The sequence below is a fragment of the Lepidochelys olivacea genome, assembly GCF_965140295.1.
Source record: "Lepidochelys olivacea isolate rLepOli2 genome assembly, chromosome: 1".
Taxonomy (NCBI): domain Eukaryota; kingdom Metazoa; phylum Chordata; order Testudines; family Cheloniidae; genus Lepidochelys; species Lepidochelys olivacea.
Genome location: NC_140411.1, coordinates 14,611,232 through 14,624,406, shown reverse-complemented (window position 1 = coordinate 14,624,406; position 13,175 = coordinate 14,611,232). Strand labels below are relative to the sequence as shown.

Below are 13,175 nucleotides of genomic sequence, written 5' to 3'. Positions count from 1 at the left end.
GAAGATTTTTTTCAGAAATGTATTATCAGCCAAACAAAGGATAAAAAGGGAAGCCCGTGTTGTTCCATAGTTAGATCATTCTATATTAGAAGGCTACAGTGCAACATTAAGATATGGTCTAGTGAATGCTTCTGTTTTCTGAACCATCCTTTTTCTAAATTTTTGATTTTGTGGTGATTATATTCTCAGTCTCAAAGTTACATGAAAGAGAAAACATTAATGAAATTTCCTTACTTAAAAAAGGAAAGAAAAGAATTAAAGTGACAAGAGTTCTCAACCCAACCTTCCCTAGTGACAAGGGCTCAATCTACCTCTTTTCCTATGGCCAAACCCTTTCCCAACGGAAGTCTTCTTCTAGCTCCAAAAACCTTCCCCAATCCTTATTTCCTACAGGAGCCAAGTGCACTAGTACATGTCAGTGCGCATATTTGAATATGAGAGTAAGTCACATGTACATACACGTGTACATTTTAACATCTGAAATGTGTGATCAGATTACATAATTAAATACATTCAGTTTAACCTGAACACATTAAAACAGGGGTGGCCAACCTGAGCCTCAGAAGGAGCCAGAATTTACCAACGTACATTGCCAAAGAGCCACAGTAATATGTTAGCAGCCCCCCATCAGCTTCCCTCCCCACTCCCAGCGCCTCCGCCCACCGGCAGCCCCGCCAATCAATGCCTCCCCCTCCCTCCCTGCACCTCCCGATCAGCTGTTTCATGGCATGCAGGAGGCTCGGAGGGGGAGGAGTGAGGGCACGGCAGGCTCAGGGGAGGGGGAGGGAAGGGGTGGAGTCGGGGCAGGGCCTGTGGCAGAGCCAGGGGTCGAGCAGTGAGCTCCCCCCGGCACATTGGAAAGTTGGCGCCTGCAGCTCCAGCCCCGGAGTCGGTGCCTAGACAAAGAGCCGCATATTAACCTCTGAAGAGCCGCACGTGGCTCCGGAGCCCCAGGTTGGCCACCCCTGCATTAAAACATATGTATGTTCTAGATTTCTCGGTCCTGAAAGGAGCTGAGAGTTTTAGTTAGGGCTTCTATAGCTGAGAGGTGTTGGTAGTTTTGAAACTGGAGAATGAATAATTTGCAGTTCGGGGGGATGGGGGGGGTTTGAGTATTCGTCATTGGGGTGAGGTCATTTACATGGCATGTGATATTGTGATCACATAATCAGACTAACGGTATTTATCATTAGCTTGCACATTTAAATATAACGTACTGGGTATCTTGAATTCAGAGATTCAACAGGCACTGGATCCTTTAAAGCACAGGCTTTCCAGAAGATGGCAGAAGATCCAGCCAAAAGGCTGCCAAGGCCCACTGGCCCCTTCTGATATATTCCTAAGGTGGTGAGGGATGGGGAGGCAGAGTACTAACCTTTCACTCTCACCTTTCAGATGGTATCAGAAAGAGCCAAGTCCGGCATGTGATGGGGTACCCTAAAGGGGTTAATGGAAGCCAGATGGGCCAATTACCAATCAAGCAGCAAATGAGGGAGATATAGGCTAGGTGAAGAGCCTGGATTAGAGGGAAGCTCACCTGACAGAAGTGAGCTGGGTTAGTATAAACCCAAGATGCTGGCAGCAGCAAGGGCTGCTGGCAGGAAGTTGGTGGTCACCCTCTGTTAATAGAGAGGGAAGGAGGAAACCCACAGAAGAGTAGGACTCTGCCCTCTTTCTGGGCCAGGCCCCCATAGTGGCATACCCTGAAGAGATCATGGTGGAGAAGAGAGCCTGTGGAATGCAGGGTAGGAAGCAGCAAGGTCAGGGACTGAACAGCGGAACTGACTGGAAGGGGCACTGTCAGGACAGTGAACTGGAAGACTGCCTGAGTAACTGTGGGAGTGACAGACACTTTGAAGGACTAAACCCCAGAAAGGGGGAGGGGGGAATGCTGAGTGACCTGGCTGGAGGGCCGAGTGATGAAGAGGACACTGCAGTTCTTGGAGTGAGAGGGGGCCGCAGGCTGACAGGGAGATAGCGTGCAACCGCAGGAACGGGTGTCAGCCTTGCAGAGCTAATCCGCAGAACAAGCAGGAGGATGCACCATCTCTGTGATGAGTGGAGCACCCTGTGACAGGCAGAAAGTCTCCCAGTCACTTAATTCAGATTTAATGCACTCTACATATGCACTTGTTCTGAATTTATCATCTAGTAAATGCACATTCAAAAAAAAAAAAAAAAAGGCAGTGTCTACGAAGGATTAAGGGGAAGTGAGGACAACTGGTCCATCTTTATACCATTCTTGATAGAGGCTTGGAGACTGACCATACCACACATACTGAGCATACCATTTTCAAACATCGTAACTATTTAAAACCAACATTTTTTGATTTTAGCAAAGTATTCCTTACTGAGGACATCATAAATTCTACACTGGAAATTTTGCGACAAAGCTGCTTTTCAAGTTAATTCAATGTAGAAAACAACTTGTACTCTACCCTTGTATAACTCAAAAGTGGATCACTTTTTCCAAAGAAAAAATTCACCTCAACAAGACCATACAGGAGAGAGTTCCTCTCAAAAGGATGATTATTTAGTTACGAATGACAGAAGACGACTACATAACTATATTACTATTACTGTCTTGTTACAGTAGATTGTATGTCCAGCAAATAAACACTTCTGGGGCATTATGTACAGTGTATCTGGCAATTTTTCTGAAAATAAAGAGACTGCTTTAAGCAGCACATTTTCAGGATTCAGCAGCAACACTTCAAAATGAACCTGTATTTTTAAATTCAGAAATTAACTGGATTCCTCACTAATGCAAATCCTTCAGATGCAGTAAATTACAATTCAGTATATTATTTTCTCTGGTCCACCTCCTAAAAGCCAAATGGTTAGAATATGTTAGCTTAACCCGACAGTATGAAATACCAATTACATAATGCAGTTACTGGTGTACATTATAAAACTGACACTGCAATCTGGGTTGGTGTAGCTTCTCAGTAGAACTAGATCTCAGAAATTCAGCAGTTCAGAAACAACTAATGGGATTTTACCAAAGTGTTCTAAAGAAAATTAACCTTTAGAATGAGTTGAAGTTTGGAAAATTTAAGTCCAAAAAGTAAAACTCTTGAGTAAGAACAGGCATTTAAAAAGCAAGTTGAATTATAGGTTATGCAGGTCTTTTCAAACTAGCATGAATAAAACCTCTGTACCAAAACACATCACAGCACCATGAACTATGTATAAGCTCCATTCTATAGAAAAACAATTTAGCCGGAAAGGTGTAACTAATAAATTTTAGAAAACCTCTACAAATGACTTCAGGTATCTTTTCCATGTGTATGTTTAAGGTCTGGTATTTAGAAAATTACCAAGAAGGAAGGATGGAAGGCTAGGAATCTCTTCTTTTTCATCGTATCTAGAATGGTGATTGTCACAAGATATGGAATCCTAAAGTTTCTACTGCTCCAGGATTGAATTGCAGTTTTAGGTGGAGGAGGAATTAAACTTTTTTTAAGCAGATTTTGCTTTTTGTTTTAAAAAATGGAAGCTGTTTAAAGCTGCTCAAAGGTCTAGAATGTTAGTAGTAGTTCCAGCAAAGATGGATTAGTGGGCAAAGGGCAGGTGAGGCAGTCAAAGTACACAATAAATGGTTAAGGTCTTGACTACTTAAGAGGTGATGGCAGGCTACTTTTATTTATTTTGATGTATAGAAATGCTAAAAATGGTGCACTTTCATATGCTCTAGGTCTGGGGGTCCTAAACTGGGGGTTGCAAGGTTCTTACATGGGGGGTCATGAGCTGTCAGCCTCCACCCCAAACCCTGTTTTGCCTCCAGCATTTATAATGGTGTTAAATATATAAAAAAGCATTTTAATTGATGGGGGGGGGGGCGGGAATGGGGGGCACACTCAGATAGGCTTGCTATGTGAAAGAGGTCACCAGTAAAAAAGTTTGAGAATCACTGCTCTAGGTGCTCTTGAAATATTTTAAAAATACATCCCATTGCTTTTGGTTAAATGCCCTCAGCTCTGGAATTCACATCTTCGGTCTGTTTGAGTCCTGCCAGGACCCCCATAAAACACACTGAAGGGCAGAGAAGAGAAGAGGATGGGGAGCAGATATACTTCAGTGAGTTTGGAGGGTTTTTTTTAACTGTCATTCTGACCTGCTGAGTTTTTATATCAGCAGAATTTTAATAACTGATACAGGCCTTTAGTATTGGATAGGTTCTTGTATAAATGTAAAGAACAAATGTATCGCATTTTCACACCAGCACATACACACACAAAAAGCAGTAATGTAATACAATCTTTCTGTTTAAGCATAAAGAAAAGGAAGAGAGAAAAGAATGAGTTAACCCCAACATAAAGAACTAGATAGCAGCTGTAGAAGTTATTTTCAGACATGACTGCTGTGGTTACTCTTTTGTTGCTTCTCCAGGTGTTGTGATAGCTTGGAGAGGCTGAAAAAAGAACTACTTATTCCAGATACAATGCAGAAAATGGTTACTGTACAAAATAAAATGTATCCACAGACTTCTGGTTGAGTAGAAGCTTGCTGGCACAAGCTCTCTCTCTAGCTAAATTCCATAAAAAATACAAGAAAGGTATTTTCTATGCAAGCGACCTTTAGAAATGACAGTTTAGACAGTCAATTCAGAGAAAAAAAAGCAAAGCATTGCACCCTGCATTCTGATTATGAAGCATTTACTAAAATACTGTAAAAATGAATTAATATGCACAAACTCTATAAACACGTGGCCACTATAAACTATTATACTAATTTTGGAGAGCATCAACAACAGGTCAACTATAATGTCTTTAAGCAACACTATGATACATACAAAAGCAAATTATTAAAGTAAACTCCTTTGTCTGCAGAAGGCTAAATGGTATTTTCATCTTCTACCCTGAAATTGCCAAATAAACTCAAAACTGGCTAGAATATAGCAGTACATTTTTAATCTGTCCATTATACTCTACAGCTAATAAAAAGTGAGTTCACTGCTCCAAAACGACTATAACAAAATGAATGGGGAATGATTTTAAAGAAATATGTAGTTTGATTTCTATCTGAGTCAACATTCAGAGGTGCATAAATAATATGCTCTGTTCCTGTATGAGTGATAATGGCTCATACAAGGAATATTACAATTAAACCATAATACCTGAGGTCTAGTTGGCTTGCGTTTTATTGGACATCTTTAATAGTACTCAGGATTTGCAGGAAAGGAGGTTATGCAAGTTGACATGCCACAAAATGAATTTGTAAATGACCCAGCCCTATTTCTGATTTTGGTTACTTGGGGCAAAGAAACAAAGATGTGAATTACAAGATTCTAATCCATTTTCTATATTGGCCAATTTCAAATCCAAAAAAGAATCAGGTGTTATGGTGTTTTGTTTTTTAAATTGATAGTCAGTGACTAAAAAAATGATCCAAGCAGTTTCATACGGCTATTGTTTCACAAATGACTAATTCTGCTACAAAACCTTCATGTAGAGTGAAGTGCAGTTTCTCTTTCTAGGTGTGTAGTGTGAACATAATTGGACACTTCCCAATTGCTGCTGCAGATCCTAAAGAATCTGTAGAATGCAAATTCACTCAAGAGAATGCAGTACTTTTGCAGCAACAGGGAAATTTCCCAGAAATCTTCCATGAAGTTTTGTCAAATTGAATGCAATACAGGGATGAACAGAAATATAATACACCTTAAGAATTCCATATATTTGTCAATATATTTTGGGAATGAATCTCTAGTGCCCAAAAGATAAGACCAATAACTTACTTTATGTTTTAACTATTCAGCTATAAAGGATAATTCAGTTAAAAGGCTTACCCTGCTGGAAGTTTCCAATAAAAATTGGAATGTATTCTGTACAGCTTGGCATGTCTCTAGCTCTGTCCTGCTGAATGCCATTAAATAATCCTTAAGGTGATCATATACATTCCCATCAAGAGCCTGTATAAAGAGGGGAAGAAGTAGAAAATAAAAATAATTAAAAAGTATGTAGGATAATTTGCTTTATATTCATTTTTTAGATTTATAATCCAAATTCTTTAAACACAATAATCAGAATGGCCTGGAAGGGTGAACATCTTTCACTAGCCATAGTAGCAAAGTCATTGTCTTAATTCCACTAGATGGCACCACAGAGCACTATAACAAGTGTATTTCAATAAATATGTTTTCCATCCAGTTATGTAATGTATCCATAGCAGAATGCTGAGGTCAGGTTTGGATAAATGATTTTGCTTAGAGATATGTTCTCAATGAGAAGTAAGTGACCTTGCAAGTAAAAGGACATGTAGCTTCTACTGCAGAGGATGTACTTTATCGTGAAGCATTCTAAATGCTGTCATGGAGCGATTAATAAATAAAAAAGTCCTAATCTGAAATACAGATAATATTGACTACAGCAAGAACTACCAGGTGTCCATTATTTATTTATATATATATATATATATATATATATATATATATATATATATATATACACACACACACACACACAACCTATCCATGCACACAAATATCAGCTGCACAAAAGCACTGCCTATCATTCATGTTGCAAACTATTATTAATTACATTAAAGCACACCTCAATGGCCATATTGTGTTAACTGCTGTAAAAATTACACTGTAAAACCTAATCCACACAAAGTTGTGCCAGTTTAATTTAACATACGTTGGCAAATTGATTTAAATCACTGCAACTGTGTGTGTACAGACATTCTTATAGCATCTTAAAACTGGTGTATATTCTTTAAGCCGATATAAATGTGTATGCCCACACACAAAGTTGCATCGGTTTAACTAAAAAGAAAAGGAGTACTTGTGGCACCTTAGAGAATAACCAATTTATTTGAGCATAAGCTTTCGTGAGCTACAGCTCACTTCATGCATCCGATGAAGTGAGCTGTAGCTCACGAAAGCTTATGCTCAAATAAATTGGTTAGTCTCTAAGGTGCCACAAGTACTCCTTTTCCTTTTGCGAATACAGACTAACACGGCTGCTACTCTAAAACCGGTTTAACTAAATCAGTCTAGAAAAATAGTGCCTGTTTTCAGATTTTTTTGAAAACAGTTTTCTATTAGTGTGGTTAGCGCAAGTATTTGGTTGCATGTGCTTCAACCTCGTCAAAAGCCTGCTTGCTTGACATTCAAGATGTCCTCCACCTCTGGTGTAATTTGCTGTAAAATGAGGTGTTCTAGGACCTTGAGACACACAGAAAGCAGTGATATTGGGAGGTAGCTTGATGCCTGGTTTGGGTCTTTATCAGGTTTTGCGAGGCCGATGACTTTTGACAAACTACATTTTTGGCAGTCTTCTTTCACTGGTGGCCCTTGTGAAGAATTGAGCCAACCAAGAATGGGTGTGTGGGCCAAGATGTTTCAGGAACTCTGGAAGAATGTTGTCACAGCCAGCAGCGGTGCCAGACTTGATGTTATATAGCACTCTGTCCAGCTCTGGAATTGTGAAAGGTTCCGGGCAAGCTCTGGATTTGTGCTGCCTGCAGAAGACCCTCTACTCGATCTGGACTTGACTCTTCACTTCTTTTTCAAGGGGTGTCTTTCCCATGCGAAGCAGGAGACTGTCTACTTGGTTAGCACTCACAGATGATCAGCTTGACCTCACTGCAGCATATGATACTGTGTGGCACATGGGTCCACTTGTTAAAATATTAACAGTCCTCCCACGACGGATTACTGATGCCATCGAACTGCTCCTCCAAGACAGATGGTTCAGGGTGCATGTGGGTCAACAAACAAGGTGGAAAAGTGGGAAAAACAGATGAACGGGTTACCCCAGTGGGTCTGTTCTAGCGCCAGTCTTGTTCAATCTCTACATCAATGACCTGCCACCAACCTAGTCACGGAAGTTCATCTATGCAGATGACATCTGCTGCAGGCTACAGGCTCTGACTTTCTCTGAGCTAGAGAACACCCTGAGTGATGACGCTGCAAAGCTGGCTGACTAATGCAAGACATGGTGCCTTCAGCTTAGTACCAGCAAAACAGTCTCTAGCACATTCCACCGCCACCAGGCCAAAGCTAAGAGGGAATTAAATATCATAATGAATGGCCAGAGGCTGAAGCACGAAGCATACCCAGTTTACTTAAGCGTGACCATTGACTGAACACTGACATACAAAAGCCACCTGAACAAGACAGCAGCAAAGGTCAAGACATGCAACAACCTTCTCAGCAAACTGGCAAGTTCTTCATGGGGAGTGGATGCTCCAACCCTAAGGACTTCAGCTCTTGCCATCTTGCATTCAATAGCAGAGTACTGTGCACCATTATGGAGTTGGCCAGCATACGCCAAACATGTTGACTGCAACTTAACTCAACAACGTGCATCATCACAGGAACTCTCCGACCGACTCATGTTCCATGGCTTCCACTTCTGAGCCACCTTGCTCTCTCTTACACCAGGAGGCAGCTTGCAGCTGGCAAGCTTCTTGAGAGGATATGGGCCAACCCAAGCTTGCCCTTGTTCAACAACCATTTTATCCCCCCAGCCACACGTTTTTCTTCACAACACCCACTGTGATCAAGGCTGCCACGCCAGGATGTGACAATTAGTTTCAGACAATAGTTAAACTGGCACAACTTTGTGTGTGGACAAACTTGGGTCTAAGAGTCAGTCCCTGCCTGAAAGAACTCGCCATCTAATTTAAGACAATTAATGAAGGGAGGACAAGGGGAACAGGAACGTACGGCTATGCAGAGTAGCTATGCGCACAATAATTACAACCTTTTTTCACAAAACTTTCTAAACCGTTCACCATTTGGACTGAATTTTCTATGCTTCCAGTCACTTGTTAGTTACGGAAAACTAGAAAAAAAAGCTTTCCCTGTTGTAAAAAAATTCTCACTTAAAAAACTTCCACACAGATACAGCAAAAATAGGTGAACTTACAAACTTGACATGGAGCCTACTCTCAATGAAGACTAGTTTGGAGAAAACAATAAAAATAAAGTTACAGTAGTGTCTGGAAAACTCACTTCTAATCTTAGTAACATTTACTAAGATTTTAGTATAATGATTTGCCCAAGGCAGAGGAAGCCCATGTCAAATTCCAGATATCCAGTCTCATGATCAAACTATTGAATGAGATTTCCTTTTCAAAAATATCATATTGATATTTTAATACCTATATATAAGGATTCCTATATATTTATTTTAAAACAGCAGGGACTGTTATGCTTGAATACTGCAATTCAAATCTGGCTAGATATTTATAAAAATGACTACTTTACAGCTTCAGGAGGAAGATGAAAACCAACACGGCAGTAATTGCATAATCACGGTGTTCGTCCCCCTTTCTGTATCTCAACAGGCTATTATCATATTAAAACCACATTAAATATTGTGTACCAAATGAGGATACCCATGTAAAAAGACATCAGGTGATTCTTCCCACTTAATCTTTGACATCATCAGGGCTCAAGACAATACCAAGTTATAGAATGCAGAATTAAGTTTTCCAAGAACACTAGCAATGTTTAATATAAAATCTGTTCCATTAAGATAAACTGCCATCTTAAAGATGAGAAAATTTAAACCCTATTAAATATCACTGAATCAGACAATTTAAAAACTGCTTAACTAAATTCTATATATTTTTTAATTTAACAGATGTTTAAACAGGTTTGAAAAATAGAATGTTTTCAATATTCTGTTTTTGAATAGACTTTAGAATATTTGATTCTAAATGGCTTCCTAATAAAGAGGATAAGAATTTTCTTAGTTCTAATTTACTTCATGAATTTGTCAATATCATAGCTTCCTTTTAATTCTTCTTTCTCTCTAGTTAGAAGTTGTAGTGAGTGGTTTGAATAATTTTATATTACGTTATACATTTCCCCAAAGATTTAAGTGGAACTGAACTTCAGATATTTTAAGTATATTTGGATGTTTGCCTGCTGTAGCCATTCAAAAATGTAACAGGAGAAATGACATATCATATGCTGAATATCTCTCATGTTCATTTAAGTAATTATTTATTTAGTGGTCTCTTTTACTGTAGTAGTCATAGGCCTCAATTATATTAGATATGAAAACTAGTATTTAAGTATTAAATCACGAACCAGAAACATTTTAAGAGTATTAGCATTCCTAGAAAGCTCAGAAAAGTGTATCCTGATTTTTTACTCTCTCTTTCCCCCTAAAATTCCAAGGGACAAATAGAAAGTTTGAGCCAGGCATAGTGTGAACAGGTGCAATACTTGGCTTCCCAGACAGTTCTGCCAGTCCATTTCAATCCTTACTTGAAACATTCCTGCTATTCTAATTATGATCTTATCTTGAGCAGAGATTGCTGAAAATGTGTGTGTTTTTGTAATATGAACAAGCTTCCGCTGATGAAAATTTAGGTGTATTAACCTAATGGACCATATTAGCTTCCCCACCAAGTAAATAACATTTGCAACACATGCCTGCAAGCTTGCATAGTGCCCATTGACACTAGACTGGTTTACAGTGTTGAGCCCTTTAATGAACACAGAATATAGCTTTTCTTTTTTAAAAGAAAAATCTTTATTTTTTCTTTTAATACAGGGTAACTATATGACAATACCTATTGTCGGGATTAATGGTATGATTCATGGATGGAATGCTAGTTTAAATTTATAATTGCTTATTTTTGGCTGTTGGTGTCACATACGCCATACTACTCAGCAACTTATTTGTGCTTTTTTTTTTTTTTCCTGTTACAAAGTTCAGGAAACAATATAATTGATGTTGGTAGCTAGAATTTCCTTACATGGGTGGAGGTAATGTAACAAAATTAGACCTGACCTTGACCTGCCTTATCCATTCATTTTTGGAATGTAGTTTAAGGAAAAGTTTTAAATGAACTAAACAAAATGAATTGTGTTTGAACGTTATCTATTACCTCAGTGGTATTACATTATGCTGGTATAGCAGGTTTTCCTGTTTAATAATAAAGAAACTATAAAGGTACTTTCATATAACAGATGCCCAAGTCTTTCTTCTTTAGGTACAGTGTATCAAAAATTACCAAAGCTAGGTTCTTACACCACCCTCCCGCTCAGATCAGCACACCATATGTATATGTGTATGATCCGCTGTTTGTATCCGAACTAAATTGTAATTCATCGGAATACAAGGACTGTGCCTTTTTTTATTAATTATTTTTATTAGTGTAGCACCTAAATACCCCATATGAGATTAGGCCCTACATTGCTACGCACTGTACAAAGACTTAGTTGGAGAAAGTCCTGCCCCGACAAGTTTACAGGAAAAACAGATAAAACAAGAAAAAGTGGAAGGAGAAACAGGCACAGAGGGAGAAGTGGCTTGCTAAATGTCACACAGCAGGTTAATGAAAACGACAAGAACAGAACCCAGGTTTCTTGACTCAGTCGCATGCACTATTCACTGGGCCATGCTGTTTTTCTTTATGTTTCTTTGAGTACAAGCACACTGTTGGCACTTGATAAATAACAACTCACCTCCTATGTTGTGCCACAAACTTACAAATATTATTTTCATCATTTTCTGTCTAAATTTCTCAAGTTAAAACTATCCTAAACCTTTACTTTCCTAACAGTTTTAAAAAGGTCAAGCCCCTTTAAACTGCACAGTGCACAAGCGGGACAAAAGTTTCTCAGTGTTTGGCTCAAAACAAAATAAACCTTTACCCCATTAAATATATGACATAATTTTGATCATGCAAATATTCTGGCGGATGTTGTAGTTTTCAATAATCAAAGGAATTTTCAACATAATGTCTTTGGGAATTGTGACCCAGTTTTAGATATCTGGGAGTTTCAGATAACCAAGGGTAAACTGGTTTCAGAGTAGCAGCCATGTTAGTCTGTATTTGCAAAAAGAAAAGGAGTACTTGTGGCACCTTAGAGACTAACCAATTTATTTGAGCATAAGCTTTCGTAAGCTACAGCTCACTTCATCGGATGCATAAAGTGGAAAATACAGTGAGGAGATTTATATACACACAGACCATGCAAAAATACACATTGTAAGGAGAGTGATCACTTAAGATGAGCTATTACCAGCAGGAGAGTGGGGTGGGGGGAGAGAAAACCTTTTGAAGTGATAATCAAGGTGGGCCATTTCCAGCACATTTCCAGGAGGAACATCTGAGGAACAGTGGGGGAGGGGGGGAGGGGAGGAATAAACAAGGGGAAATAGTTTTACTTTGTATAATGACTCTGCCATGTACATTGGTCAAACTGGACAGTCTCTACGTAAAAGAATAAATGGACACAAATCAGATGTCAAGGATTATAACACTCATAAACCAGTCGGAGAATACTTCAATCTCTCTGATCACTCCATTTCTGATCTAAAAGTGACTATTCTTCAACAAAAAAACTTCGAAAACAGACTCCAACGAGAGACTGCTGAATTGGAATTAATTTGCAAATTTGATACAATTAATTTAGGCTTGAATAGAAACTGGGAGTGGTTGAGTCATTATACAAAGTAAAACTATTTCCCCTTGTTTATTCCTCCGCCCCCCGCACTGTTCCTCAGAGGTTCTTGTTAACTCCTGGAAATGTGCTGGAAATGGCCAACCTTGGTTATCACTTCAAAAGGTTTTCTCTCCTCCCACCCCACTCTCCTGCTGGTAATAGCTCATCTTAAGTGATTACCGTACACATTGTAAGGAGAGTGAACATCCATTTTTGCATAGTCTGTGTGTATATAAATCTCCTCACTGTATTTTCCACTTTATGCATCCGATGAAGTGAGCTGTAACTCACGAAAGCTTAAGCTCAAATAAATTGGTTAGTCTCTAAGATGCCACAAGTACTCCTTTTCTTTTTGCAAGGTTAAACTGTATTGCAAGAAGCACAGAAGTTTGTGATCAGCAAAACGTAAGATGATGAGAATTAATTATACATATAGTAAGAGCTAGAACTGCTCAGATTAATATGCACATTGATTAAGGCACCAGTTAATTTTAGCACCACACTTCAGCTCCTTTTGTGAGAAGTCTAATATAAAAAAGGCAAATCCTGTTTTGTATTTTTTATATTTATCCTAGGAATGCTAATGGGTCACAGTTTGTTAACGGTTCTTGGTGCTGGTGGCTAGTTTGTACTGTATCTGATATTGAGAATTTCTCAAAATTTTATCACCTAACGATTAAGAAAAATAAGGATGATCAAGTCGTCATTAAAAAAAATCCCCTAACTCACTCACCAGTAATGAATTCAACACAAC

At 38.8% G+C, this 13,175-nt stretch overlaps 1 protein-coding gene across 4 annotated transcripts in view; it reads right to left on the bottom strand.

The window, feature by feature from the left end:
- FCHSD2 (FCH and double SH3 domains 2) overlaps nucleotides 1-13,175 on the bottom strand; it is a 230,251-nt gene that overhangs the window by 54,461 nt on the left and 162,615 nt on the right. For all 4 annotated transcript variants that reach the window (XM_084628660.1, XM_084628659.1, XM_084628661.1 and 1 more), the window contains one exon: nucleotides 5,792-5,914. In XM_084628660.1, coding sequence (XP_084484786.1) covers nucleotides 5,792-5,914 — 123 coding nt within the window. The remainder of the gene's footprint in view (nucleotides 1-5,791; nucleotides 5,915-13,175) is intronic.